The following is a 26,074-nucleotide window of genomic DNA, read 5'->3' as shown; positions in this document are numbered from 1 at the left end:
GCAAATTCACTAACTTCTCGTATTTCTCATAAATTCTCCGGGCACCAGACTGTGAGACTCAATGAATGTTAGCTGAACTAAATGCCAGGGTGGGAAAATTGATGGCTAGGTCAGAAAATGAACTTTCAAAGCATGAAAGCTTGTAAACTACAAGGATCTCCCTAGCTTAATTGCGCTGTAGGTTGGCAGAAGCGCCACGGAGGTGAGTCATGGGATGGCAATGAGGTCACAGAACTGTGAGGCCGAGTTAAGTCTTTAACAATAACCCTGCTGGCAAAACTGACCAGGAGCGGAGAAGGGGTGGCGGGTCTCCAGGATTAGGTGCCAGGTCCCACTTTTGAATCATCTTTCCACAGGAACCAGAAACCACGAAATGAGCCGGAGACCGTTGAGGCAATGAAGAAGGTGCTTCAGCAGAGTGGCGCTCAGTTGCTTCGACCCAAAAGTCCACCAGCACCCTCTACGGACACAACGTCAAAGGGCCAGGCTGCCTCCTCACAGCGTCAACTGCCCGTACCCTTTCTATTACGCCTCATTTTACTCTTGACAACTCTTTCTCACAGCCTCCAGAATCCAGGTGCGGCCAGTCTCGCCAGAGCCCACGTTTGACAGGACTTGGCTGGGCGGGTGTCACGGAGGCCGTCTCACCGCCCACGTGACGTGAGGTGTCCTGAATTTGTTCTAACGCTACAGATTATGAGTTCAAAAAACTGGGCTCACCTCAATCTGACCAAAGACCCTGCTTCAGGGTCTAGCTGTCTCCCCAAATTCCTCCCTTAACAAGGTCTCCACTCCACTTTTCCAGTGAGGTGCAGCCGGAAGGGGCGGGCCTTCCGCCCGGAAGCGGGGTTCCCGTCACTATGGCTTCTCGTGGGGTAGTTGGTATTTTTCTACTCTCTGCTCTCCCCCTCTTGTGTCTGGAGCTCCGGCGTGGGATACCAGATCTGGGTAAGTTTTGGCTTTTCCCTTTTGACCCTCAAACTCGGGTAACGGCCCCATGAACACTGCGTTGAATTTCCGTTTTCCAGCCGCGATGCCTCTGGGTGGCTTTGACTACGACTCCCAGGTTGCACCGCGCCGGCCTCCCTCTTCCGGATTCAGTTCTGGGTCGGGGTCTGGGTAGGGGTCTGGTAGGGGGAAAGCAATGCTGCATTGAGGGAGTTGACTCCCGGTAGCTGAAAAAAGTCGCCTAGATCTGGTGAGGTGTTGCGTGTAAGGGAACAGAGCCAGAAAGCACAGGAACAAACATATACACGACTTTCAAATTGTGTTGAATGCTCAAAAAGAAATAAAAAACCTGCTGAGGAATTTAAGCCGAGCTTTAAATGATAAAGAATCAACTCTCTGAAAAGCCGGAAAACATTCCAGACAAAGGAATTGTGACTCTTTAGAGGAAAAGGATGAAGACCATTGAGGCTGGATCAAGGAGACATAGAGGGAGACTGGCTCAAGATAGTATCAGTAACATTCATTTAGCACCAAATTCTAAATGCTGTTCATTTATTATCTCATCTAATCCTCTTTACAATCAGTATGAAAGGCAAAAAGATGGGTACTATTATAATCCCTATTTTTGTTGTTCAGTCGCTAAGTGGTGTCCAACTCTTTGACAGCAACCCCATGGACTTCAGCACACTAGGCTTCTTTGTTCTTCACTATCTCCTGGAGTTTGCTCAAATTCATGTCCATTGAGTCGGTGATGCCATCCAACCATCTCATCCTCTTTTACCCCCGTCTCCTCCTGCCTTCAATCTTTCCCAGCATCAGGGTCTTTTCCAGTGAGTCATTTCTTTGCATCAGGTGGCCAAAGTATTGGAGCTTCAGCTTCAGCATCAGTCCTTCCAATGAACATTCAGGGTTGATTTCCTTTAGGATTGACTGGTTTGCTTCCCCTGCACTCCACGGGACTCTCCACAGTCTTTTTCAGCACTACAGTTGGAAAGCATCAAGTCTTCTTGTCCTCAGGCTTCTTTATGGTCCATCTCTCACATCTGTACATAACTACTGGAAAAACAGTAGCTTTGACCATACAGACTTTTGTCAGCCAAGCGGTGTCTTTGCTTTTTAATACACTGTCTAGGTTTGTCATAGCTTTTCTTCCAAGGAGCAAGTGTCTTAATTTCATGGCTGCAGTCACCATCTGCAGTGATTTTGGAGCCCAAGAAAATAAAATTTGTCACTGTTCCACTTTTCCCCTATGTATTTGCCATGAAGTGATGGGACTGGATGCCATGATCTTAGTTGTTTGAATGTTGAATTTTAAGCCAGCTTTTTCACTCTCTTCTTTCACACTCATCAAGAAGCTCTTTAGTTCCTCTTTGCTTTCTGTCACCAGAGTGGCAGAAACTGAGATATAGTGAGGTTAAGGGACTTACTTAAGGCTTTTTAGAGATCACTGGGTTCTGTGGGGAAAATGCTTTGTGGGGATGCTACAGCAGAAGCAGTGAGGCATGTTAGGCTTCTGAAGTAGGGAAGTCATGATGACAGTTGGCCTGGACTAGGGTAATAGGAGGTGAAATGTGCACAAATTTGGGATTTTAGCCAAGTAGAATCAGCAGGGTTGTTGATGGGTTAATGATTTGGGTGCAGGGAAGGAGAGATTCAAGGATGACTCCTACATGTGGCAGAGAACAACTTCAAGCAGTTGGTGGTACCAGTGATAAAGGGAAAAATGAAAGGAAACGTGGACTGGTGGAGAATTCATTCATTTTTGGACATATTAATGATCTGTTTACATGTCTGTCTCCCTTATTAAACTCACTTCTAAAATGGTCCACTATGAGAATTCCCTGGAATTGGTTAGGACTTGCACTCTCGCTGCAGAAGGCAGGTGTTCAATCTCTAGTTGCTGCATGCATGCATAAATCAATGAATGGATGAGAAGGAAAGAGAGAGGGAAGAAGGGAATTAAGAGACCGTGATGAAATTTAACTGTGTATATTTCCTTTCTTTACCCCTACCCCCAAGAAGTCAGGTACCCAGAACGTTGCATGAAATAAGAAATTAAAATAAAATGCCTTTTAAAAAATCTACAGACATTCTCTAGAAGTTTCCAGCCATATTGGAATCTAACAAGACCTTTATCTAAATGATAGACAGATGTTAAATTCACACTTATTCCAGAATCTACCTACTTCCTTACCTTACAGAATTCACTGTTACTCTGCTCATCTATAATCTACTTTGCACTATCATTTGAGTCACTAGTCAATGAGAAGGTGGTTGCTCAGGGTTGCAGAAGATGTTCACACGATACGCTCTGACCACAGGATAATATACTTCTTGAGGACAGAGGCCCCCCCCAACCCTTCTTTTTTTGTATTCCCATCACTTATCACAATATCTAACTTAATAAAAGTAAAAAATTCTAGAAAATGCAGCTGGGCTCCTGGTAGACTTTCCACTTACACATTTTCACTTAACTCCTTTCTTCTAGAATCCTCTCACAATTGTGCACTGGGGGTTGTCTACTTTGGTTTCTTGTTACTGGTTCTGCAAATATACAGCAACAGTATTTTAGTCTATTTTAAAAATCATACATCTCAGTGCAACAGCTGTAGGGCTAGTTAGGTTTGGACCAGGACTTAGAGATACTGCTACTTTTAGCTGGAGCTGCTAATTGAATTACCAAAGAGAATTCAGACATGTTCATTCACCTTTGCTATATTTTTGGACATATACTGAGAAATGACCCGTTTTTTTCCTACTCTGTAAAAGCATTCATTGCTGATACATTTTTACTTATACTTAAGCTAAGTGTTTTAATACTGGTTCATCACATTTGTTATCCTTTGAAGTGTCCTGCATATGGGCTCTTGAGCATAGTATAAACAAAACACCTCAACTTAATTTAAAAATTTCTTACTTGAGAGGTATACACATAAATCTAGTTCTTTTGTATTCCCATTTGAAATTGCTTGCTTGTTAGAACAAAAAGCAGTGTTATAGAAAATAAATTCCATAAAGCATTTGTTTCTCTAAATAGGAATACTCTAGTTATCAAATTACTTTTGAAATGATCATAGTTACTCTAGAGTTAATTACATGTCATATTGAACAATACCTGAATCAGTAGTTAATGCTGGAAAAGGTTGGAGGGGCTGTAATGCAAAAGAAAACAAAAAACTTTAAACAAATTTAAATTGCTTATTTTTTTAAGGATAATATATAATATGTATGTGCGTGTGTGTATATATATATATGTATGTGTGTGTGTGTATGTTTTCAGTTAAAAATAAAATATTTAAGTCTGTATATATGATTCCTTCATTAATTCTTAGTTATTTGACTAACTGCTAGTCCCCATCACACTGGTAAGATGGTTCCTCTGTACTTTTGCCCAGTAACTTTTGAGAATTACACAACAAAACTAGAAATTCATGGAGGGTGGAAACCATTTTTAATCCAACTTTATACGTATACTCCCTACCATTTGGCAAAGTGTATTACACAAAGAAGGTACTTGCTACATTTTTGCTGATTAATTTTCATTTGGTTCTTAAAATAGTAAAAATCAAGTACTGAAATTTTAATTTTTTTCTAGGCAAATGTGTATCTAGTAAATTTATTTACAAATGATGAAGTAAGTATTGAGCAATAAAGAAGTACAGAGTTGCATAATTTACCTGTGAGAAGAATTTGGTGTTTCAGTGGAAGTGGATTTTTTTAAATAGAACTAGAATCTGATAAGATGATATTATCACAGTTTAATTCCCAATTATGTGGATTATTTTCTTTCCTTCTCTGGGCCGAAAGGAAACCAGAATTTATGCATTATTGATAGTCACATATTTATAATGTAGCCAGTTACTCAGATTATACTTATATTCCTGAGAGAGAAGATGTTCTAGAATCATCTTCTGAAAACCTGTTCTGGTAATGACAGTCATGATGAATTCTGTTGACCAAAGGAGACTATATGAAAAATCTTAAGACAGTTACATACCTTAACTTTAACTGTACTTTTCTAGTACAGATAATCTTCTAATGTATTAGTACTCATTATTAGTGTCAAGAAAAATGTTTTGAATTGTAATTATAATTTCTTTTAACCTTTATAAGGAATCAAAGATCTAATTCTGCTGTGTGGCCGGATTTTCCTACTGCTTGCTCTTCTTACATTAATTATTTCTGTGACTACCTCATGGGTTAACTCGTTTAAACCTTCCCAAGTTTATCTGAAAGGTAAGTTTATTGTTTATGCTACCCTTTTATACTTTTCTACTGAAATTTCTTTCCTTTATTCGAGAACTTTTGCACAATAAGCATCATTGTACCATTAATTTGTGCTGTGTAATTCTATGGTAGAGTAATACTTACAACTTTAGTTAACAATTTTGAATGGACTATACCCCAAAATTTTTATGAAAAACTGTTCTTTTTTCTTGTATATACATCTGAAACTATATAATTTCTAACCCAAACTTTAAAAGGTCTATACAACAGCAGAGATCCCTTCTCTCGACGTTCAGTGGCTTATACTCTAATATTGGTTAAGTCACTGCAAGGGTTGTCACTCACACCCCACATTGAGAATCTAGGTGTATTGCTTTTACCATCATGTCCAAGGGTGACCAAATGCTGCAGCTAAGTATTCTACACCTCATGTGTGGGAATGGGCTTCTGTAGAGCTGCTAAACCCTATCCGGCACCTGCAGAAAAAAACCCCACCATCATTATTCTTGAAGTCTCCCTACCAAAACTGTAACACGCAATATTAATACCTGTCAGAAAGTTTTTGTTTCAGAACAGACCTTTTCCTACAAATTGACATTTCTTACAGAAAGAAATTTCTTGCAGACTTCAGTGTTTCAACTGTCTGTGTCTATCTTATCTTTATTATTTGAAAAATAAGTCTGTTTTTTTGAAGACTTTTCTCTCCCCAAATGTGAAGATCTACAGATGATTTTCAGAGAAAAATAACATTCAACTTACTGATACATGGGAATTAAAAAGCACTTCTGTGTTTTGCTATCTTAGAAGAAGAAGAGAAGAATGAGAAAAGGCAAAAACTTGTGAGGAAAAAACAACAAGAGGCACAGGGTGAAAAGGTAAAACCTATTTTTTGGAAAGTATATAGAGAAAATACAAAAATATCTGGGGGAATTTCAAATTTAGGTCACAACTGAGCAACTTTCACTTCACTTCAGAGAGCTGTCTTCACGCCTGGCCTTACTGCCCATCACCCTTATAGCCCATCTAAAAGAATTAAAAGGTATAAACATTGAGAAATGAAAGTCAAAGTCGCTTAGTCGTGTCCAACTTTTTGCCACCCCACGGACTGTACAGTCCAGGGAATTCTCCAGGCCAGAATACTGGAGTGAGTAGCTGTTCCCTTCTCCAGGGGATCTTCCCAACCCAGGGATCAAATCCAGGTCTCCCACATTGCAGGCGGATCCTTTATCAGCTGAGCTACCAGGGAAACCCGTAATTCAGTGGCGTTTAGAATATTCACAATATTGTACAACCACTACCTCTATCTAGTTCCAAAACATTTTCATCACCCCAGAAGAAAACCCCACACCCATTAAACAGTTATTTCCCCATTCCTCACTCCTTCCATCCTCTGGCAACCAGCAGTCTGCTTTCTGTTTGTATGGATCTGTCTGAATGTTTCATACAAGTAGAATCATATAACATGTGACCTTTTGTGTCTGACTTCTTTCCCTTGCCTAATGTTTTCCAGGGTTCATCTATATAGCATAAATCAGCACTTCATACCTTCTATGACTGAGTCATATTCCACTGTATGGATGGATCAAAATCTGTTTATCTGTTCACTGATGGACAGGTTGTTTCCACCTTTGGACTGTTGTGGATAGTGCTGCTGTGAATATTTGTGTGCAAATGTTTGAGAACTTATTTTCGATTCTTTGAGGCTATATACATAGAAATGGAATTGCTGGGTCATATGGTAATTCTATATATTAACTTCTTGAGGAACTGCCAAACTATTTTCCACACCATTTTGTATGTCCACCAGCAATTTCTGAGGGTCTCAGTTTCTCTACAGTCATTTCCAATTATGATAGTCATCTCTTTTTCTTAGTCAAGTTAAAGGTTTGTTAATTTTTTTTCAAAGAACCAGTTTTTGGTGTCACTGGTTCTGTTGTTTTTCTATTCTATTCCCTGTTTTTATGTCTTCTTTATTATTTGCTTTCATGTGCCAGCTTTGTGTTTAACTTGTTCTTTTTCAAGATTTTTAAGATGTAAAGTTAATGATTTGATATCTTTTCTTCTTCTTTAATTAGACATTTATAGCCATAACTTTTACCTCTGAGCACTGCTTTTGCTTCATCCTATCCAAGCTTGATTTTGCTAACTAGAAGTTGCATTTACCATGGATGATCATCTAACAGTTATTTTTATGATCTTGAAATGTCAGGTAGCACTTGGGCATACTTATATCTCCACCTTTAGTAGGTTTTTGTTGCACTGAAAACCCATTAAAGGATGTATCGGCAGACTGCCATACAAGCAGAAGGATAAAACAGTTGTTTTTCTTTGCATTATGTACAGATGCAAATTTTTAGAGAGTGATGCAACAGTGGAGGATGTAGGTTTTTTGGCAAAACTGAATTAGTGTTAAAACATCACTTCTTACCTGATTCTTATTTACAACTTTGTAGACAATGTAAATAAAATCTTAGGGGTGTTAATGTATAGTCACCTGATTTTTTTTTTTTTTTTTGGAACAGGTCGGCAGATACATAGAGAATGTTCTAAAACCTAGCCAGGAAATGAAATTGAAAAAGCTGGAAGAACGCTTTTATCAGATGACGGGTGAAACCTGGAAGTTAAGCAATGGTCATAAACTTGGGGTTAGAAAATATTCTCATTTCATATTTTTTAATTCTGCTATTGTTTATGTTTCTTTTAACATATACTAATTTTTTTTAATTGCAAATTATTATTCCAGTCTATTTTATGAGTATTAATAATGTTTATATATCAATTATATATATATATATTTTTATTGGTCATATTTGTATGTCAAATGTTTAAGTGGTTTTTGGTGCCTAAAGAGCATATAACTTAGATCCTTGAAAGGTTCTAACTTAAGACAGTCTGAGAAAACTGTTGACTAAATCACATCTTTTATATGAGGGCATCCAAATCTCTTGGGTATTATAAGCTCACATTATATTCATTCTGTTTAGCTCTGTTTTTGTGAAGCCAAATTGACCTTTGGCTCTCTTCCTTTGGCATTGAGTATAAATTTTGTCGTTTGCAAGTGAAAGTTTACAACATTAAGTTTTCTTTCAGAGAAAAAAAGGATTTTCATAAAGAAATTCATTTTTAGAGGAACTGGCTGTAGATTTTTTTGTCTAAGATCCTTTCTGTCCCAAAGACTTTTTTTTGCTTTCTGTTTACACTGTACCTTTCATCATTCCTAAAGAAGATGATCCAGTAGGGCTAAACAGGATTCTGACAGTGAAGCAGAATGTTTGTATCCATTTCATAATGGTAAATAATATTGTCATGAAACCGTCAAGGGTTGGTAAGAAAGGTAATGTGAAAGATGGCAACATAAAATGCAACTGCTCTATGTAGTGACTTCACTTCTGAATTGAGTTTGCTTTTGACCAGGGTGAGGAAGATTTGGAGCTTGATAGTGAGAGTCAGACATCTTTTGAAACATCAAACAGAGAAGCAGCAAAGAGACGGAACTTGCCTATGCCTGTAACCAGAGTTTCACCACCTGCTGAGCAGCCCATGAAGAAGGAGGTTCATTACTTAATATCTGGTCACTGAGCTGTATCCGTGTACAGTAGGGATAGTGTTCTTTGGGTGGAAGTGGTATATTGAGGGAATCCAGATGGTGTCTTCATTAAGAATCACTTCAGCTTCATTAAGAATCACTTTTCTTGTTAAATACTAGCATTCTGAGCCAAACTTACAAGGAATCTAGGAAGATAAATGATAGTACATTTAGTAAATAGTTCTTTTTAAAGAAGTAATTTAATTATGTAGAAACAAAAAATGCAATATTTACTAACGGAGACATTCCTTTGGGGAGCTAAGATACAATGAAGTCATATATTTTGTTGTTTTGTCGCTCAGTTATGTCTAACTCTTTCTGACCCTATGGACTACAGCATGCCAGGTTCCTCTGTCCTCCACTATCTCCCAGAGTTTGCTCAAACTCATCTTCATTGAATCAGTGATGCCTTCCAACCATCTTTTCTTCTGCTGCCCCCTTCTCCTTTCCCCTTCAGTCTTTCCCAGCATCAGGGTCTTTTCCAATGAATCAGCTCTTTACATCAGGTGGCCAGAGTACTGGAGCTTAGTTGAGTGGCTAATGTTATTAACATGAATATATCATTGCCCTCAGCGCCCCTTTTAGGGAATGAGTTAGCAACCATTCACTCTGGAGCGATGTCCAGGTTTATTATTCCTTCTTTTCTTTCAAATCTTTAATCCCTAAGAAGACTGATTTGGAGCTGGTTAAGGCTGAAATAAGTGTGTTTCTATTGAGTCTTAGGGAAACCTGCTAAGCTCTGTGTTCCCTATAAGTAGTTTCCAGTGTACTGCATCCTCTGTTTCTTTAGTAGTACATTTTTATGTAATATCTTAGAACAGCATAAACATAACATTCTTTAAATGTGTATAGATTAGCAGCTGTCATCTGAGATCTGTTTTTTTTTCCAAATCCTGTTTTTATGATGTATTATTAAGCACAGAGTTGCTTATCCAAAAATGTTTATTGAATCTCTCACTGTAAACATTTTATAAATGTATATTAAAAGAAAATACTTCATTAAGCATAGATATGCCCAAACTCTATGTTGGAAGGAACTCTTCTCTTCAAGGTTATTTTTTTCTTCTTCTGTTTATATTCCTGTTACTAAATACTTACTTTTCTTTAGGTTATTGATTTACCTGAAGAACCTCCTGAAACAGCTGAAGAAGTAAGCTTATCTTCTTTTTCTTTGAAAACCAATGTATTTTTAATTTTCTTTAACATCAATTAAGTATGTCTTACCTACATTTGGGTTTAGAAAGAAAAAATAGTACAGTGTTTATGTGTTTGCACCATGATTAGGTCTTGTTTCAAATATGGGGTGGTATCAAATGCTTCAGTCAAGCCCTATTTTGGAAGCCTGCTGTCTGCTGAGCTTGTGTTTTAAAGCCCTCCCACTTTATTGGACAGAGATTGGATATGTGGTCTTTTCCAGAATGTTAGGTCATCAAATGAGCTGCCTATTAAAATAGAATCAAAATAGGCAGATGACTTCAAATTGTAGTTTTTCCATTAAAAAAGAGAAAATGAAGGATGCAGCTACTTTGTAGGTGTTTGAATTGAAAGATGGTTTGCTGTTTGGGGTCAAGGTTGGACTGAACCCCAACTCTGCATTGTGTCCTCTGCCCAACCACTTTGCCGTAATCTGTGCCGCCTTCCTGCGGTTGCCCAGCTCATTTTCACTCGCTAATGTACAGAAGCACATCTTTAAAGCTGTGAAATGGCATAGGCAAAGGAGAGCTGGATGGTTTTCCATTTCTGGACTCTCAGCGACTGTTATACTCCCTGAAAACCATTTCCGAGGCAGCCATGAATGTGCTGGAGGGTCTCATTTTTGCAACACATTTGCAGCACCTAAGTTAGTATTTTGGATACTAAAATACTGCGGAAAATTCTGAAAGTCTTACAGAGACAATGCAGTGTGCAATCAGTCCCAGGAGAAACACAGTTTAAGGAAAAACCAAAGGTCTAATTCCTCGCTGTTACACCCATCACATCCACACCCGTGTGATAGGTCTGTCCTGACCCTCCTACACCTTCACCTCTCAAGCTCTGGGTTGGTATCCATGACAACCACTTATAATAAGGGAGTAACGAAGTGCAGCTCAGGTTGACGGGGGAACGCCTTTTAAGACTTTTCTCCAGCTTTAAAGCACATGACCTTATTCCTACAGAACACCAGTCTGTCACCAGTGACGACAGACGTCAGGTGGTCAGTGAATCCTTTGAAACTGCACCTTTTTGAGACTACAGATAGAAGGAGGGTGCTCTTCAGAATCTTAGGTCTGTAACCCTGGAAAGGTCAAGATACCTCCACCCAGAGGCAGTTGGTATTCCTCTCCACTTTATAGAGTTATTCATAGTCATTCCATTTTGTTTCCTTTCTGCTCTTTTCCCATACTTGACAGATGACCTTCTGTGCTACACTCATTAAAGTGTCTGTCACAGTAATGGAGTTTTAGAGCTCGCATAAACCTCAGTCATTTCTCATCCCATATCCTCAACTTGAGGCTGAAGGCACAGGCCTTCCCTCCTGGGGGAGCCCAGCCCCTCTGGCTGCGTGAGACCTCTGGGTTTAATCAACCCTTATTTACTCTAGAAGCGATACTATCCCTACTTGCTTCTCCTTGCTTCTATTTGCTTCTCCTCTGGCCTTGCTCTAATTTTTGGTCCTCTTTGCTGTTTTTGGTTAATAAAGTGAACAAAATTAAGGTAAAAAATTGTTACCTGAGAATTACATGTTACATAGGAACCACATATATATATATACATAATATCAATCAGGTATAAGCAACTTTAAATTACATAATAAAGTTTTGTGAAGAACGCCACTAATGTATAGTTATTACCACTTGATACTTGTCCAGTGTATTCTATTCTACACTAATCAAGAAAAGCAAATAAATTTTGGAAGATTTCGATTCTGTCAGAATGATCACTGGGCAAGGCGTTTTCCACCTGTGCAGCTGCTACTGCGCATAGATTTCTTAGAATTCAAAGGATAAATTCCTAATTCCCTGCTAGCCATTTATCAGCCCTTATTTTTACCTCCCTGGATGACTCTCGGTGTCCCAGTTTATTCTCCTTGACCTGGTCATCCTACTCTTTGATCTAATGAGCTGTTTCTGAGCAGTTAGCCTGGTCCCTCCGGGTGTCTCTGCCTGACCTTTCCCCTCAGTTGTAGTTGGACTGTTTAATAATAATGAAAGTAGACCTTAGGCGTGGAATGTCATCATCATGATAAAAGTTAAAAACAAGAAAAAGGAAGCATTCTAGTTTGGAGAGTGTGCCTTTCCTACCTATCCTTCACCCCATCACCCTAAAAAAGTGCTTTCAAAGTTAAAAAGGCACACCTGGAACTGGCAATGAGGACTATGCAGTTACCCCAGATTTTAGGATGTCTGTCTTTGTCAGTCACCTAGTCATACCTTTTTCTGGCTTTCTGCACAGTACCATTTCGTATTTTGTCAACTTCGAAGCTTTGCTCTGATACCATAATCATGATCTATCATCATACATAAAGCTTGCCCATCATAACTTATATATTTTAATCCCTAAGCCACACAGCTGTTTCATGAGTCCATATATAAAAGAATAATTTCACCTTTAGGAATAGTGGAGATTTTAATTTTCAGGACATTCTCTGTTTTCATATTAAAGTTAGGACCATTAAGTGTGTGGTGTCACCCACAGAATAGAGGGACATCTTAATAAATCTTTGTTGCTCAGCGAAGGGACTAACATTCATTTTAGAGATTATCAGAACAGGATGAAGTTTTCACTGTGTGTGTGTGTATTCTGTATATGTAGTATCTGTGGCTCTCTAGGCTTTACAATAGCCATTATGAGAAAATTCCTGTTATAGTGGAAGCCTCCTTGGACTTAGGAGCAGACTAATAGATGAGTGAGCTAATGGCTGACATGGATTTCTGAAAGAGGGGGCAGATCTGAAACAATGCCATTCTTAAACCTTATACCCTGATTTAAGTGCCTGTTATGCATTTCATATTACAACTATTGAAAGAGTTATAATTTGGTAAGATATTTTAAATGAGAGGAGGAACTAACTCATGGTAGTCTAGAATTCACAATAGAATAGTCACCACATGTTACTGTTCTACTTTTAAACTGAAAAGACAATAACCATAGAATTTAAGATAATTGAAAAGAGGTTTGTAAATCATCATGTAATTACCATAATACCATAGCAACTATTTTCATTATTGTATGCTATTTTATTTCATTTTAAGGGGAGCCAAATTTTAATTAGTGTTGCCCCTTTTCATTTAGATTTCATTTAACAGTCTGTGTTTGGGACAGAGATTTACTTCATAATTTGGATTGTGTTCCAGGCCTTTGACCTTTTCATAGGTCAGTCCATTAGACTGTCAGTAATCTTAGGAGAAATTACACACCCACCTTTCAAGTAATTGTAATAATAGAACAGTAACTAGGTTTCAAACGACGATTGTTCATTTCTCTTAAGTATTTATCTAATCATAATGGTAAACACTGTCACTATATTTTAACCTTAGTTTCTTTGAAAGCATTTGACTTTAATTCTCCTCTCAGATCATTAAAGTTTGAACAAAACCTCACTGTAAAAGTTAGGTTTTATTGTTCTACAAATAAACAAAATTGGCTTTTGTGATTGTTAGTTTGTGTTTTATTATTAAACTTTCCTTTAGTAGAAGTAGTAACAGAGCTCAACATCACACCAATCTGGATGTCAATCAAACACCCTACCTACTAGCATGGAAATATTTGCTAATGTGGCTTTCCTGAAGCAGGTGGGTACTGCTATAATACAACCATTTCCACCATTTCTGTAACTGTGCTGCCAACAAAACTCCCAGGACAGTTAGGATAACGTTCGTAAAAGTTAAAAACAACAAAAAGATAGCATTCTAGTCTAGGAAGTGTGCCTTTCTTACCCATAAGAAAGGGTTAAAACACTTTCCATAGGACCATCAGAAAGGGTTTCCTGAGGGTGAATAATGAATGTCAGAATTAATGACTGATTTTGTCATCTTTTCTTTTTTTAAAATTGAAGTATAGTTGATTTACAATGTTGTGTTAGTTTCTGGTGGACAGCACCAGTTATTCAGTTATACATACATACATATTCTTTTTCATTATGGTTTATTACAGGATATTGAATAGAGTTCCTTGTGCTATACAAGTAGGACCTTGTTGTTCATCTATTTTATAGATAGTAGCTTGTATCTACTGATCCCAAACCCCTAATTTAGCCCTCCACTTTGGTAACCTAAGTTTGTTTTCTATGTCTGTGAGTCTGTTTCAGTTTTGTAAATAAGTTCATTTGCATCTGTTTTTAGATTCCCCACATAAATGATACCATATGGTATTTTTCTTTCTCTTTCTGACTGACTTTGCTTATTTATTTAGTATGATCATCTCTAGGTCTTTCCCACTCTTTTCTTTTTTAGAATGTTCTTTAAAATACTAGCATGTTGCAGGCTCTTTTTAGCTATTTAACACTTTAATCAGAAGAAAGCTTGTGGGGGAACTCAACATGTAGAACAAAGCTGCTCCCAGGAGAAGGGGGTCTCCTAGCTCCGCAGCAGCCAGGACTGACTCCAGGCTCGTCTCTTGTTCTCATGAGGTAGATACGGTACCCAGCCCCAGTGATGGGGTGGCCTAGGTAACGTTTTGTTTTCTTCCAGTCCAGTGTTTGTCTTGCCTGCAGACTCTGAGGTGGCTCTGGATCATCTTGGCTTGGTAAGGCCTCTCTCAAAGCCCAGCTGCAGTCTTGATATTGTCTGGGCAGACCGAAGCCTCGTATCTGGCACCCTCTCTGGAAGACTCTGTCACTGGTCTCCTCAAGCAGTGGGAAGGTGTTTTTCAGGTTCAGAAGAATTATTTCTGTGTTTAAGGTGAATTTTCTCCAGACCTCAATGGTGGCATACAACTCTGAGAGCTAAATTTTTACAAAACGCCCCATGAGTGCTTAGAACTAGGGTGTTTCACAGGAGTAGTGATTTTGGAATTACAAAGAGCCAGGGTTGAAATTCTCATCTGAACACTTTTTTCCTCAGGTCGTGACTGTAGCTCTCCGCTGTCCAAGTGGGCGTGTCCTGAGGAGAAGGTTTTTTAAGTCCTGCAGTTCACAGGTGAGGAGAAATCATATTTGGAGAAATATTTGTGTTGAATTTGGCAATAGTTTATTCCCATGCAGGGAGGATGTGCTGTCTGTTGTCCGCACTACCATCAGGTGAGGATAAATGGGATTTATGTATACTCTACGTGACAGAAATTTGGAGAATTAGGCATGCTGAGCCTCCTTGAATTGTGATTTCTGCATTAAGATTTTTTCAGTTCTTCCTTTTTTAATTTGTTTTTTGTTTTAATTATATTCTCACAGCTCAGTGGGTAAGATGCTTTCAAATCTTTAGGAAGCAGCTATTATTAACTCTGTTCTTATTATCCCCAATGGATTATTAATCTAAGAAGCCCCACTGCTTGTATGTGTTTTCAGATCATTCTCTAACGCTTGTTTATTTTTGTTCTAATAGACTTGTTTTTCCTTTTAAAAACAATATTGTGTTCACTAGCAATGATTTGGAAAATATAGAAAAGGAGAGTATAGAATATAGAATAGAAACTATAGAATATAGAAAAACAATTTTGATTTGCCATATGACACCAAAGCCAATTACTAATATGTTGATGTATTTCTGATTTTAAGTACATTTGAATTTATCATTATGCATGCATTAAAAATCTAAGTAATTATCTAAATAATTTTCTATCCTTATTGTTGCATTTAACCTTCTATGTCTAGACTGCTATAAACTATAATAGGAAATACTAGTAGGTTAGACTACATAAAAATTTTAAATTGTATAAAGCTCATCAATTAAAAAATCTGGCAGCAATAAATATTTATAAAGTAATGATTATGTTAGCTAGAGAAAAAAAAAAACTTGCCTGGGAAGTCCCATGGACAGAAGGGTCTATGGGGTTGCAAGAGTTGGACATGACTTAGCAACTAAACAACAAAAATTTAATAAATATTTATAAAGTAATGATGATTATGCTAGCTAAAATAATTTTAAAAATTAAAAACCAAGTGATGAACATGAAAAAAAGTTTGGTTTTACTTAGAAAAGTACATATTAAAATGGATACCATTTTCTACCTATCAAATTGTCAAATATTAAAAAGAAGAAATACCCAGTTTTGGGCAGTGTGTGCAGAGAACAGGGATTCTTACTAAATTACATTCACATTGTTCATCTGAATGTAATTTTGACTACTGTTCTTGTGGGATAATTTATCAGTATATATTTTAAAATATATCTTTGGCCCAGTAATTTCATTTATGAGAATTTATTCTTTGGAAATAATGACAAATGATCAAAAGTATTAATATAAGTGCTTATGAAGGCATTGGTTAAACTAAGGCACATTCATATATTGGAAAATTATGACATTGTATGAGATAATGCACATTTATTACATGGAATATCAACAGGTACATGGATGGTGGTAGGTCAGGATTTACTTACAATTGATATAAGTATCATTTTGATATAAAGTATAATTATTGATAATCATGTAAGTTGATATAAGTATAATTGATACCAGCATCCCCTGAGAACATTCTGTCATTCAGCTTTCTTCCTAAAGCAACACACCATCCTTTAGCAAGCATTTTTTAACAATAATAAGAGGAAATTTGGACAATTACAGTGGGAATCTTTATGACAGGAAATGCAGTACATTCATAGGGATGGCCTGTTATCAAAAGGCAGAGTCTCTGGCACATGGACATGTCTGTTTTGACTGTTCCTGGGTGATTTTGATGTGTACTACTGGCTTCGATTGTAATCTAAATGACTTTTTCCCTAAATGCTAACCTTTTGTTCTTAACCTTTTCAGTGAATAATCTCCCCATTCCCTATGATTGGAGCTTTCCTAATTGTTAAATGCTTCTGCTGCCTGTAGGTGTCAGTAGTCCCTAGGCCTTCTTTGAAACAAAAGGTATCAAAGGTCATTCACATCTCACAATTCATGGCATGCTGTTTTGCTTTAAACACTGGAAAGTTCCTTTGAAAGATATGAAAGTTCTGTTTCATGACTCCTAGGGGCATGATTTAACAATGAGAGATCATAAACTATCATGAGGGACACAACCGTGTGCAGTATTTATAATGAAGCTTTTTCTCTTCTAGGTCTTATTTGACTGGATGATGAAGATTGGGTATCGCACATCTCTATACAGCCTTTCTACTTCCTTTCCCAGAAGGCCTCTGGAAGTGGAGGGAGGCTGGTCACTGCAGGACATTGGAATAACTGTGGATACTGTACTCAACGTGGAAGAGAAAGAGCAGAGCAGCTAGTTAAGAAATGCCAACTAGCTGTTTTACATGAAATCAGTTTTACACGAAATCAGTTACACCATGACCTTCCAGGACAATAGAGGATTCACATTAAAATCATGCCATACGTTGATTGAGCTCAAGGCCATAAACATTTCAATGTTGATCTCCATGGAAATGTATGGACATAAAGTATTAGAGAAGGATTGCTCTCTACATATAATAATTTTGGGAGTGTGCCATATTACAACGTACCAAATGAGGATGAGATAGAAATGTATAGTAAGGTGCTCATTAGTTTGTATTTTCCCAGCTGACGCCATTTATCAGTTTCTCCTTTCAATGGGCCTTACAGTGAATATTTCACCATTCAAACTCTTTAAGGTCTTCTAAGTAGGAATGTTTAGTCTGCTGTATTTCTAGAAATTAAATTTTGAAAATGTTTCAAAGCTCTTTTAAGTTCTTTTTGATAGTAAACATTGTACTTATGTTTACTTAACTAATGTTTGAGATTTATTTTGCCTTGCATTGAATTGTAACATTTACAACATTCCAGGTGGATCAGTGTTTTAAAGATAAAACAATGAAAACAAAGTAAAGGTGAGTTTTAAAAATATATCTGGGTACTTCATTTCCCTGCTTATACTTCTATAATGGTGTATTCACACTATAATAACAAGTTCAAACTCCAAGGATGGTATAAAGGCTGTCTGTTCCAGCCACTCCCTTTCCCATGCTATCACTTTTTTTTAAAATAGTTTTTTCTGTTTGTTTGTTTGATTGGCCATGCCCTAAGGCATGTGGGATCTTAGTTCCCCAATCCGAGGTCAAACCAATGTCCCTGCATTGGAAATCTTAACCACTGGACCACGAGGGAAGTCCCTGCATGCTATTTTAAGGGGTCAGTTTAACTTATTTCCTCTGTGTATTGCCCTTTATTTAAGCTCCTTTCATTCCTCTTCTGTAGAATTTATTACACTGTATTATAGCTATGTTTTCCCAAATACGTAATTCCTTAAAAACAAGAATTACATCCTTTCCCTTCAGAAGTACCTAGTGTCTATTAGTGCTTAATACAAAATGTTTGAAAATAATAAACTGTCCCAACCTTTAACTTCTTTTTCCCTGGAATATTCCACATTGCAAAAAAAAAAAAAAAAAGAACAATGTTTTCGGATTGTAAATTAATTATAAAAGCATTTGGAAACAAAGTTACAAAAACAAAAGTAAAATCACACATAATCTCAATACCCAGAAATAAGTATGACTGACGCGATTCTGTAGGTCCTGCCAGACTTTTCTGTACTTACATGCCATAGATTAAAAAAACAAGACCTCATATTTTTAGACCTTTTGGAAAAAATGATTATTGTAAAACCTACCAAGTAATGATGCTGCTTAGGAAATGTGGGAGCAGGCTCCATGGTGGTCCCCAATGATCCCTGCCCCCTGGCCATCACACCTTAGTATGGCTTCCTACATTGTACCAGGGGTGGTCAATAAAATTCAACAGAAGTGGTGTGTGTCACTCTGAGATTAGGGTATGAAAGACTGTGGCTTCTGTCATGGGTTGTCTCTGGTCACTCAAATGGAGAAAGAGGTCATACTGTGGGTGGCCTCATGGAGAGGCCTGTGTGGCAAGGAACTGAAGCCAACAGCATGGGGAAGGAGCTTGCGCAGTTACATGGGAATTGGAAAATGCAGCTAACAAATTGAGGCATCTGGCTAAATCTATTTCTAACCAGAGTACTGAAAACATCAGCCCGTTTATTCTTGCTGCTTATAGTAAACTGTGAGAAGAAAGAGAAGTTCAAGAAAGGACTTAAAAAGGAACCAGGGTTCACTGGTTTGGAAGATTCCAAATAATGCCAAACGAAATGGCTTCAGAGAGAAGTTAAATCAAGGACACTCTCAGGAAGCGTGAAAGTGTTAGTCGCTCAGTCGTGTCTGACTCTTTGTGACCCTATCGACTGTAGCCCACCAGACTCGTCTGTCCCTGTGATTTCCCAGGCAAGAATACTGAATGGGTTGCCATTCCCTTCTCCAGGGGATCTTCCGGACCCATGGATCAAACCTAGGTCTCCTGCACCACAGGAGTCATTTATTAAGTCATTTATTAAGATCTGAAAAAAGATAAAAAATGATGCCAGAATAAGACTCAAAGAAGATTCAAAGTTTTAAAAATATATCAGCAGGAACCTGGTCAACTTGAACTGAAAGAGACAGAGAAGTGAAAATACAGGGAGGCCTTTGGACCCAGAAGATTCTACTGATGGGAAGCAAGCTGAGAAAATGGCTCCCTCGTAAACCTTTCATGTAAAAGGATGACTCAGATGAGGCCAAAGTCTCCGAGGGCCCAAGTCAAGAGCCATTTGAAAGTCATTTCCTGGCAGGAAGACTGAGTTCTGGTCAGGGAATTTCTAACACGTGCCCGGCTGGATTTCAGTGCTGCCCACAGACCAGTAACTTCTGTGTGCCACTCATTTTCTGTCTTTCTGAGCAGGAATCATCCTGTCTGATAAGTATGTGTACTGGGCACGGGGAGGGGGAATACCATTGCTAGCCACAGGCCTACAGAGCGGGAGGAACTGTGTTTAAGGGCTGCACACATCCTCATAGCTCCATCCGCACCTGGACCTGATTTAGGTAAGATTCTGTAGCTGATGCTGGAATGGGTGGAGACTTTTATATTCCCCGGGAGGGGGCAGGCTGGGGGAGCCAGCCTCCCAGGTGGCCCCAGTGGTCTCTGTCCTGGTATTCTCACTTCTGTACTGTTTCCACCCACAACATACCAGGGTGGATCACAGGCCCAAGAGGATGAATGAGAAGTAATGCAGTGTCCCTTCTTACCTTAGATGACAAAGGACAGCTGCTTCTCTCACTGGCTTTGTCTCATCAGTTACTCTGATGAAATCATACTGTTTGCAGCCTGGTGGAGATGACCAGGGGTCAGGCAATGGGAGCCTCTCGCCAACAGCTCTGTAAGTGAGCACGGGGAGAATCCTCCAGCTTCAGTTTTATCCAGAGACTGCAGGCCTGGCTGACACCTTGACTGCAGCCTAATCAGAGATCCTGAGCCAGAACCACTCAGCTAAGGTGCTCCGGGATTCCAGACCCACAGAAATGGTGGGAGAGAGAATACACATTGTTTTAAGCTATACTGTTTTGCGGAAATTTGTTATGTGGCAATAACTAACTAGTACAATATTCAGGGCATTGTCCCCAGCAATATAAAAGACCTTCGTCCTTAGGAATGACTTTTAACTTTTCCAGATTCTTTGGTTCCTCTAGCTGTTGATATCTCTTAATCAGGATCCCTTTCAAAGACTCGGGAAGCTTCCATTATTCTTTGAAATAGATTCAAATGCAAAGAGAAACACAAAAGAAAAAAAATCCAAACATTTCCATATTTACCTGTTCTAATCACAATTTCAGTTGTCCATCCACATCCATTTCCAAAGATACTGGCTGCAGAAAAGAATTATTACCATTTAAAAAAGATCTGTGTTTTTTTTTTAAAAGCTAAAATTCCAGACATTAACAAATAGGTCCTAAAATTTGTGGGATAAATATTCCTCCAACCCTCTAATCCCTGATTTTTAACATAAAAACGTTAAGGCCATTTCTTTGTCTGGCAATACATTTGTCTTTAACACAAAGAAAAAACACTATGAGTTGCATGTACAGCTAAAGTGCTAAAAATAGATGGTTAATTGTTTCCTTGGTGATAAAAGCTAATTCTTCTTAATTCAGGGAAACCGCAGATGCCTTAAATCTTCAGATTCTTGGTTAATAATACCATTCTCTTATACTGTAGTCTTCTTGCAATGAGTTAGAAAATTTAGAAACATATGATTAAGGACTTATTTTTTTCTAGATGTGATGATGGTATCGTGGTTAGGTGAGGGAAAAAAGAAAGCCTTTAAAGATACATACTACAATATGATAGGAATTATGGTCAAAATCTGCTTCAAAATAATCAGAGCGGGACAGTAGGTAGGGATATAGATGAATAAATATTAAATTAAGGAAAAGATACATTGAAGCACCTTATACTCTTATTTCTACTTTTGTTTAATTTTCCATGATAGAATGTTTAAAGATATCACCAGCTTAAGACAAAAAAAGAAACAGACTTGTCGGGTTGGGGAATACATGTAAATCCATGGCTAATTCATGTCAATGTATGACAAAAACCACTACAATACTGTAAAGTAATTAGCCTCCAACTAATAAAAATAAATGAAAAGAAAAAAAAAAAAAAGAAACAGACTTGTAACTTGTCAAGTGATTTATAAGAGAAGTGTGACTTAAAATGCTTTAGAGTTTTTAGAAAAGAATAGCCAGAGGGAAAACTAACTTGAATCCTATTTCAACTTAGCCTATGTATGTATCATTGTTTTTAATAATATCCTTCAGTGAAGGAGCAATATTGAAAAATTTAGAAGACATTCATCTTTAGTATACTAACGAAGAGTCTGAGTATCAACTGAAAAAAAAAAGCAAACATGAGAGTTGTGGGTTATGTTTTTATTTGGGGGCAAAATGAGGACTAAAGCCCAGGAGACAGCATTTCAAATTGTGCTGAGAAATCGCTACCAAGAGGCAGGGGGGAAGGTCAGTGTCATATATGATTTCAGGGAAGGGTTCAGTGCAGTCAAGCTCACATTTTGTCAGAGGCTCGCTGCTAGTCATGGGGAGCAGGTGTCACCATTAATGATGTCAGCATTTTTCTAATTATGAGGAGATGCAAGAATTGGGCTCATAAAGCCCTCTGAAGATATCTATTTGAAGACCTGTTCTGCCAGTTTTTCCCAGAACACAGAGTGGGTCATACCTGTTTTCACCCTGAGCTCTTTTCAGGGGCTGTTGAAAGCCAGCAGCTGCAGCAGCTCATGATTTAATCCCTGTGGAGGTAGATGGCACATGCCAATTTGTAGCTGGCACGAGTATAAAGAGTGTGCAGTCAATATGTGTACTATATAACCTATCTCTCTAGCACACAAGCCACATATCCTTATTTAGAGAATTCCCCTAATTTTATTACCCTTCCTCTCTGTTCATACTTCACTTTGTAACTTTCTTCCTCTCTGTTATGAGCTAATGGGGGAGATCTGTTGAGTAATTGGGTTTAATGATACCACAGCTGCCTATTATCAAAATACTGTAATTGTCATTTCAGGTTGTTCTACTACTGACAGTGACGCTAACACATATTTTGTTGAGGGCAGAAGAGAAAATAAAAAACATAAAACCATCTATTTTCTGTAGGAAATTTAAAAAGAAATGTGATATTCCCTTTTAAGGTAGGGGCGCGGGGTGGGGAGCCAGGGTGGGAGAGGGAAGACTAGCCTCAGATAATTGTTCTGTTGGCTGAAATTTTGAGATCCTGAAAAGGCAAGTTTTGAACCATACAGCAGTTTTGGACTTCCACTTAGGATGTGAAAAAAATTCCCTTAGAAACCTACAAAAAATGTTTCTCCTACCCTAAAAAACAGCTTGATGAAAGACACAATGGCAACGTTTTTGAGCCCTCAGAGACTGCAAGGCATCCACAGAAACTGAACTCTAAAGATAATCCACTGGGAGGAGAGACAGGACAGACTGTTCTCCATTCCACATGGATAGGACCAAAGGCAGCAGCTCTAGAAGTCGATAAGGAAAAACTCAGCGAAGATTCTAGCATCTGTAAAGGCCAAGCGTGGGCTACCACATCACTTTGGAACAGGACTGGCTACTTCACCTGTGGGTCTTAGTGCAAAAGGAAAATACGAGAACTTTTGCTCAAAAATAAAGAATTCAAGATGGTGATGGCAGAGCCTGAGAGCAGCTGCAAGGACCTTCAAAGTGGGCTGTCTGTGATGCACAGATCATGTGCCTCGAAGCTGGTCCTCAGACACAAAGGGAGGTCTCACTTACCTGAGAGCTCTTCGCCCTCCACCTTTACCAGGCGTCCCTGAAGAGAAGAGAGCCTGGTGCTGACCTCCACAAACGCGGAGGTGACTGGTGGCTGTGAAGGTGATGATTGGTGGTTGTGAAGGTGATTGGTGGCTGTGGAGGATTGAGGAGGTGATTGGTGGCTGTGGAGGACTGAGGAGGTGATTGGTGGCTGTGGAGGACTGAGGAGGTGATTGGTTCCTGTGGAGGACTGAGGAGGTGATTGGTGGCTGTGGAGGACTGAGGAGGTGATTGGTTCCTGTGGAGGACTGAGGAGGTGATTGGTGGCTGTGGAGGACTGAGGAGGTGATTGGTTCCTGTGGAGGACTGAGGAGGTGATTGGTGGCTGTGGAGGACTGAGGAGGTGATTGGTTCCTGTGGAAAGACTGAGGAGGTGATTTGTTCCTGTGGAGGACTGAGGAGGTGATTGGTTCCTGTGGAGGACTGAGGAGGTGATTGGTTCCTGTGGAGGACTGAAGAGGTGATTGGTGGCTGTGGAAGACTGAGGAGGTGATTGGTGGCTGTGGAGGACTGAGGAGGTGATTGGTGGCTGTGAAGGAGGTGATTGGTGGCTGTGGAGGACTGAGGAGGAGGTGATTGGTGGCTCTGGAGGAACAAACTCAAAGTCCCACTGGCTTCCCGGACTCCCTCTCTTCTGCAGAGCCCGAGTCATGACATGCTGGGGATGGTACCTTCTGGAGAAGCATTAGAAGCAAAATCCATCCGCCTCTCCTAGAACGCGGGCAAAGACTTGTTGTCTGAGGGGGAGGGTAGAAGCCAGAAGTCTCTGCTCCTGGTGGTGGGGCAGGAACAGATACCGGGTGATTGCTCTCCTGGGGTGTGTGTGTGGAAAACAACCACCCCAGACCACCGCAATTACAAGGCAGCATTTGGAGGCCACAGGTAGAAGGAACAGGAATGCCAGGAAAACCTCACCCCCTGAAGCCAGAGTGCAAAGGGCCTGCCTGAGATTTGAGGCTGAATTGGGACAAAACACATCTCACCTGGTCCTACCACGAGCTTAGCACCAGAGTCACAAGCAACAGCTGTGGCCAACCGGAGAAGGCATCAGAGCCTGGAGAAAGACTCTCTGATGCATGTATGAGGGGACAATGGCAAGCTAAGGGGGGCACAGGAACCCCAGAAAACCTAACACCCAGCCCCTACCCTGAGCACAAAGGGGCAACAGCCTACCCACCATTACTGGAATTTGAGGCCTATGGGCCCTGAGACTATGAGTAATAGAAGTCTCTACCTGGTGAAAATATCTTTCAAAAAATGAATCATGAGGGAATTCCCTGCTGGTCCAGCAGTTAGGGCTCGGTGCTTTCACTGCCGAGGGCCCAGGTTTGATCCCTGGTTAGGGAACTAAGATCCCACAAGCCGCAAGGCAGGGCCACACACACACAAAATAAAAGAATCATGGGATCTTTTTTAAGACATAGAAAAGCTGAAGGAATTGGTCACCAGAAGACTTGCACTACAAGTCTTTAGGGAAGAAGAATAATTATACCAAAGGGAAATATGAACCTAAACAAAGATATGAGGAGTCCCGGAAATAGTCTACATTTCAACAATCAAATACATATATAAAAGTCTTAAACATTATTATTTCTATCTCTTTAAATAATAATTTTGTCTAAACAAAAGTAATATCATATATGATTTTTAATATGTGCAAAAGCAACATGTATGACAATAGTACAAAGTTTGGGTGGGGATAAACAGAAATATTATAAGGTTCTCATTCTGTATGTGGCATGGTGTAATACTGTTTGAAGACATTGTTTTAAGTTAAAAGCATGCCACAAATCCTAAAATTGCCAGTTAGAGTAACAAAATTATAAGCTAATAAGCCACTAAAATGATAAATGGAATAAAAAATATTCCATTAATCCAGAAGAATTAAGAAAAAAATAATATATGAGACAAATAGAAAACAAATAGCAAGTTGACAGATGTAAACCTAACTGTACTGATAATCACAATTAAATGCAACTACTCTCAATATTCCCAGTTAAAGACAGAGTGTTAAATTGGATTAAAAAAATTAGCGCCCAACTGTATGCTGCCTAAAAGAAACAGGATGGGGCAAGAGCTGATGCAAAAACCTTGGAGGTGGTTCTCTGAGCCTCAGTTTTCTTATCTGTATAATGGGAATATTTAGAGTTATGAGGATTAACTGAGTTACTATGTATAAAGTCCATGAACAGGTCCTGGGACATAATAAATTTTCTATAAGTGTTAACTATAATAACAGTAATTTTTTTTTTCTTCAAAGTGGAGAACTGCTAGAAGGCTGTCAGGAAAGGAGATACTATAAATCAGAAAGTAGCATTTTTTTAAAGGTCATTCTGGCTGCAGATTGGAACAAGGAAAGGACAGACTTGGGGGTTTAATAAGGAGACTTTTGCAAGGGGTCCATTGAGAGTTATGAGACAGTTAAACTAAGGAGGCAGAGGGGACTTGGAAAGATTTTGTGAATGAGGCGGTGGAAACTACCAGCCTTGATGTTTGAGGTGGTGGTGGGAGGCTGTAGGAAGTGGCAAGGGGCCTCTCCAAACTGTGTTCCTGGCAGCAGGGAGATGTGCTTCACCGGGTCAGGGGAGCCTGGAGGAGGACGAGATCGGGGAGGTGCTGAACCGAGTCCTGGATGTGCTCAGACTCCGGGTCCGTGGGGCATCCTGGCTGAGAGGCTGCAGAAGCAGTCTGGAGTTCAGAGGACAAATTGTGGCTGGAGACAGAAGATTGAAACTGTTGGCAAGTACATGAAAATTGGACCACAGTCTACCAGTCTGGAAAAGGTGGGAGGAAGGCAATAGCTAGATGATTTTTAAAGTTTCTCCTGGTTCCCACATGTGTAGGATTCCAAGTGTTGAGGTTGTTGAGGGACAAAAAGATACACACACACACACACAAATGTTAGATGGCAAGATTTATACACCAAATAGTATAGTATGATGCTAAGAGAAAGTCAGACTTGAAAGGGGTATGTGCCATCTCCGTGGCATCTATTCTTCCCCAGTGATAGATACTGCAGTCCTGGTCA

The 26,074-nt window shown here is 39.1% G+C and overlaps 1 protein-coding gene across 2 annotated transcripts; it reads left to right on the top strand.

The window, feature by feature from the left end:
* The first annotated feature begins 270 nt into the window (after positions 1-270).
* On the top strand, positions 271-17,704 carry UBXN8 (UBX domain protein 8). Of its 2 annotated transcripts, none has more exons than XM_020879092.2 (9): positions 271-577; positions 806-948; positions 5,062-5,184; positions 5,980-6,050; positions 7,698-7,820; positions 8,590-8,727; positions 9,870-9,911; positions 14,803-14,877; positions 16,942-17,704. In XM_020879092.2, the coding sequence occupies exons 2-9, from the start codon at positions 861-863 to the stop codon at positions 17,107-17,109; spliced, it is 828 nt and encodes a 275-aa protein (XP_020734751.2). In that variant the 5' UTR covers positions 271-577; positions 806-860; the 3' UTR covers positions 17,110-17,704. The 2 variants fall into 2 exon arrangements, with proteins under 2 accessions (XP_020734751.2, XP_020734750.2); XM_020879091.2 differs by having other exon boundaries at positions 271-665.
* Positions 17,705-26,074: the final 8,370 nt, after the last annotated feature.

The sequence above is a fragment of the Odocoileus virginianus genome, chromosome 32 (assembly GCF_023699985.2).
Source record: "Odocoileus virginianus isolate 20LAN1187 ecotype Illinois chromosome 32, Ovbor_1.2, whole genome shotgun sequence".
NCBI classification, from domain to species: domain Eukaryota; kingdom Metazoa; phylum Chordata; class Mammalia; order Artiodactyla; family Cervidae; genus Odocoileus; species Odocoileus virginianus.
The sequence above is the reverse complement of the archived record's forward strand: the minus strand, read 5'-3'. Positions and strand labels throughout refer to the sequence as shown.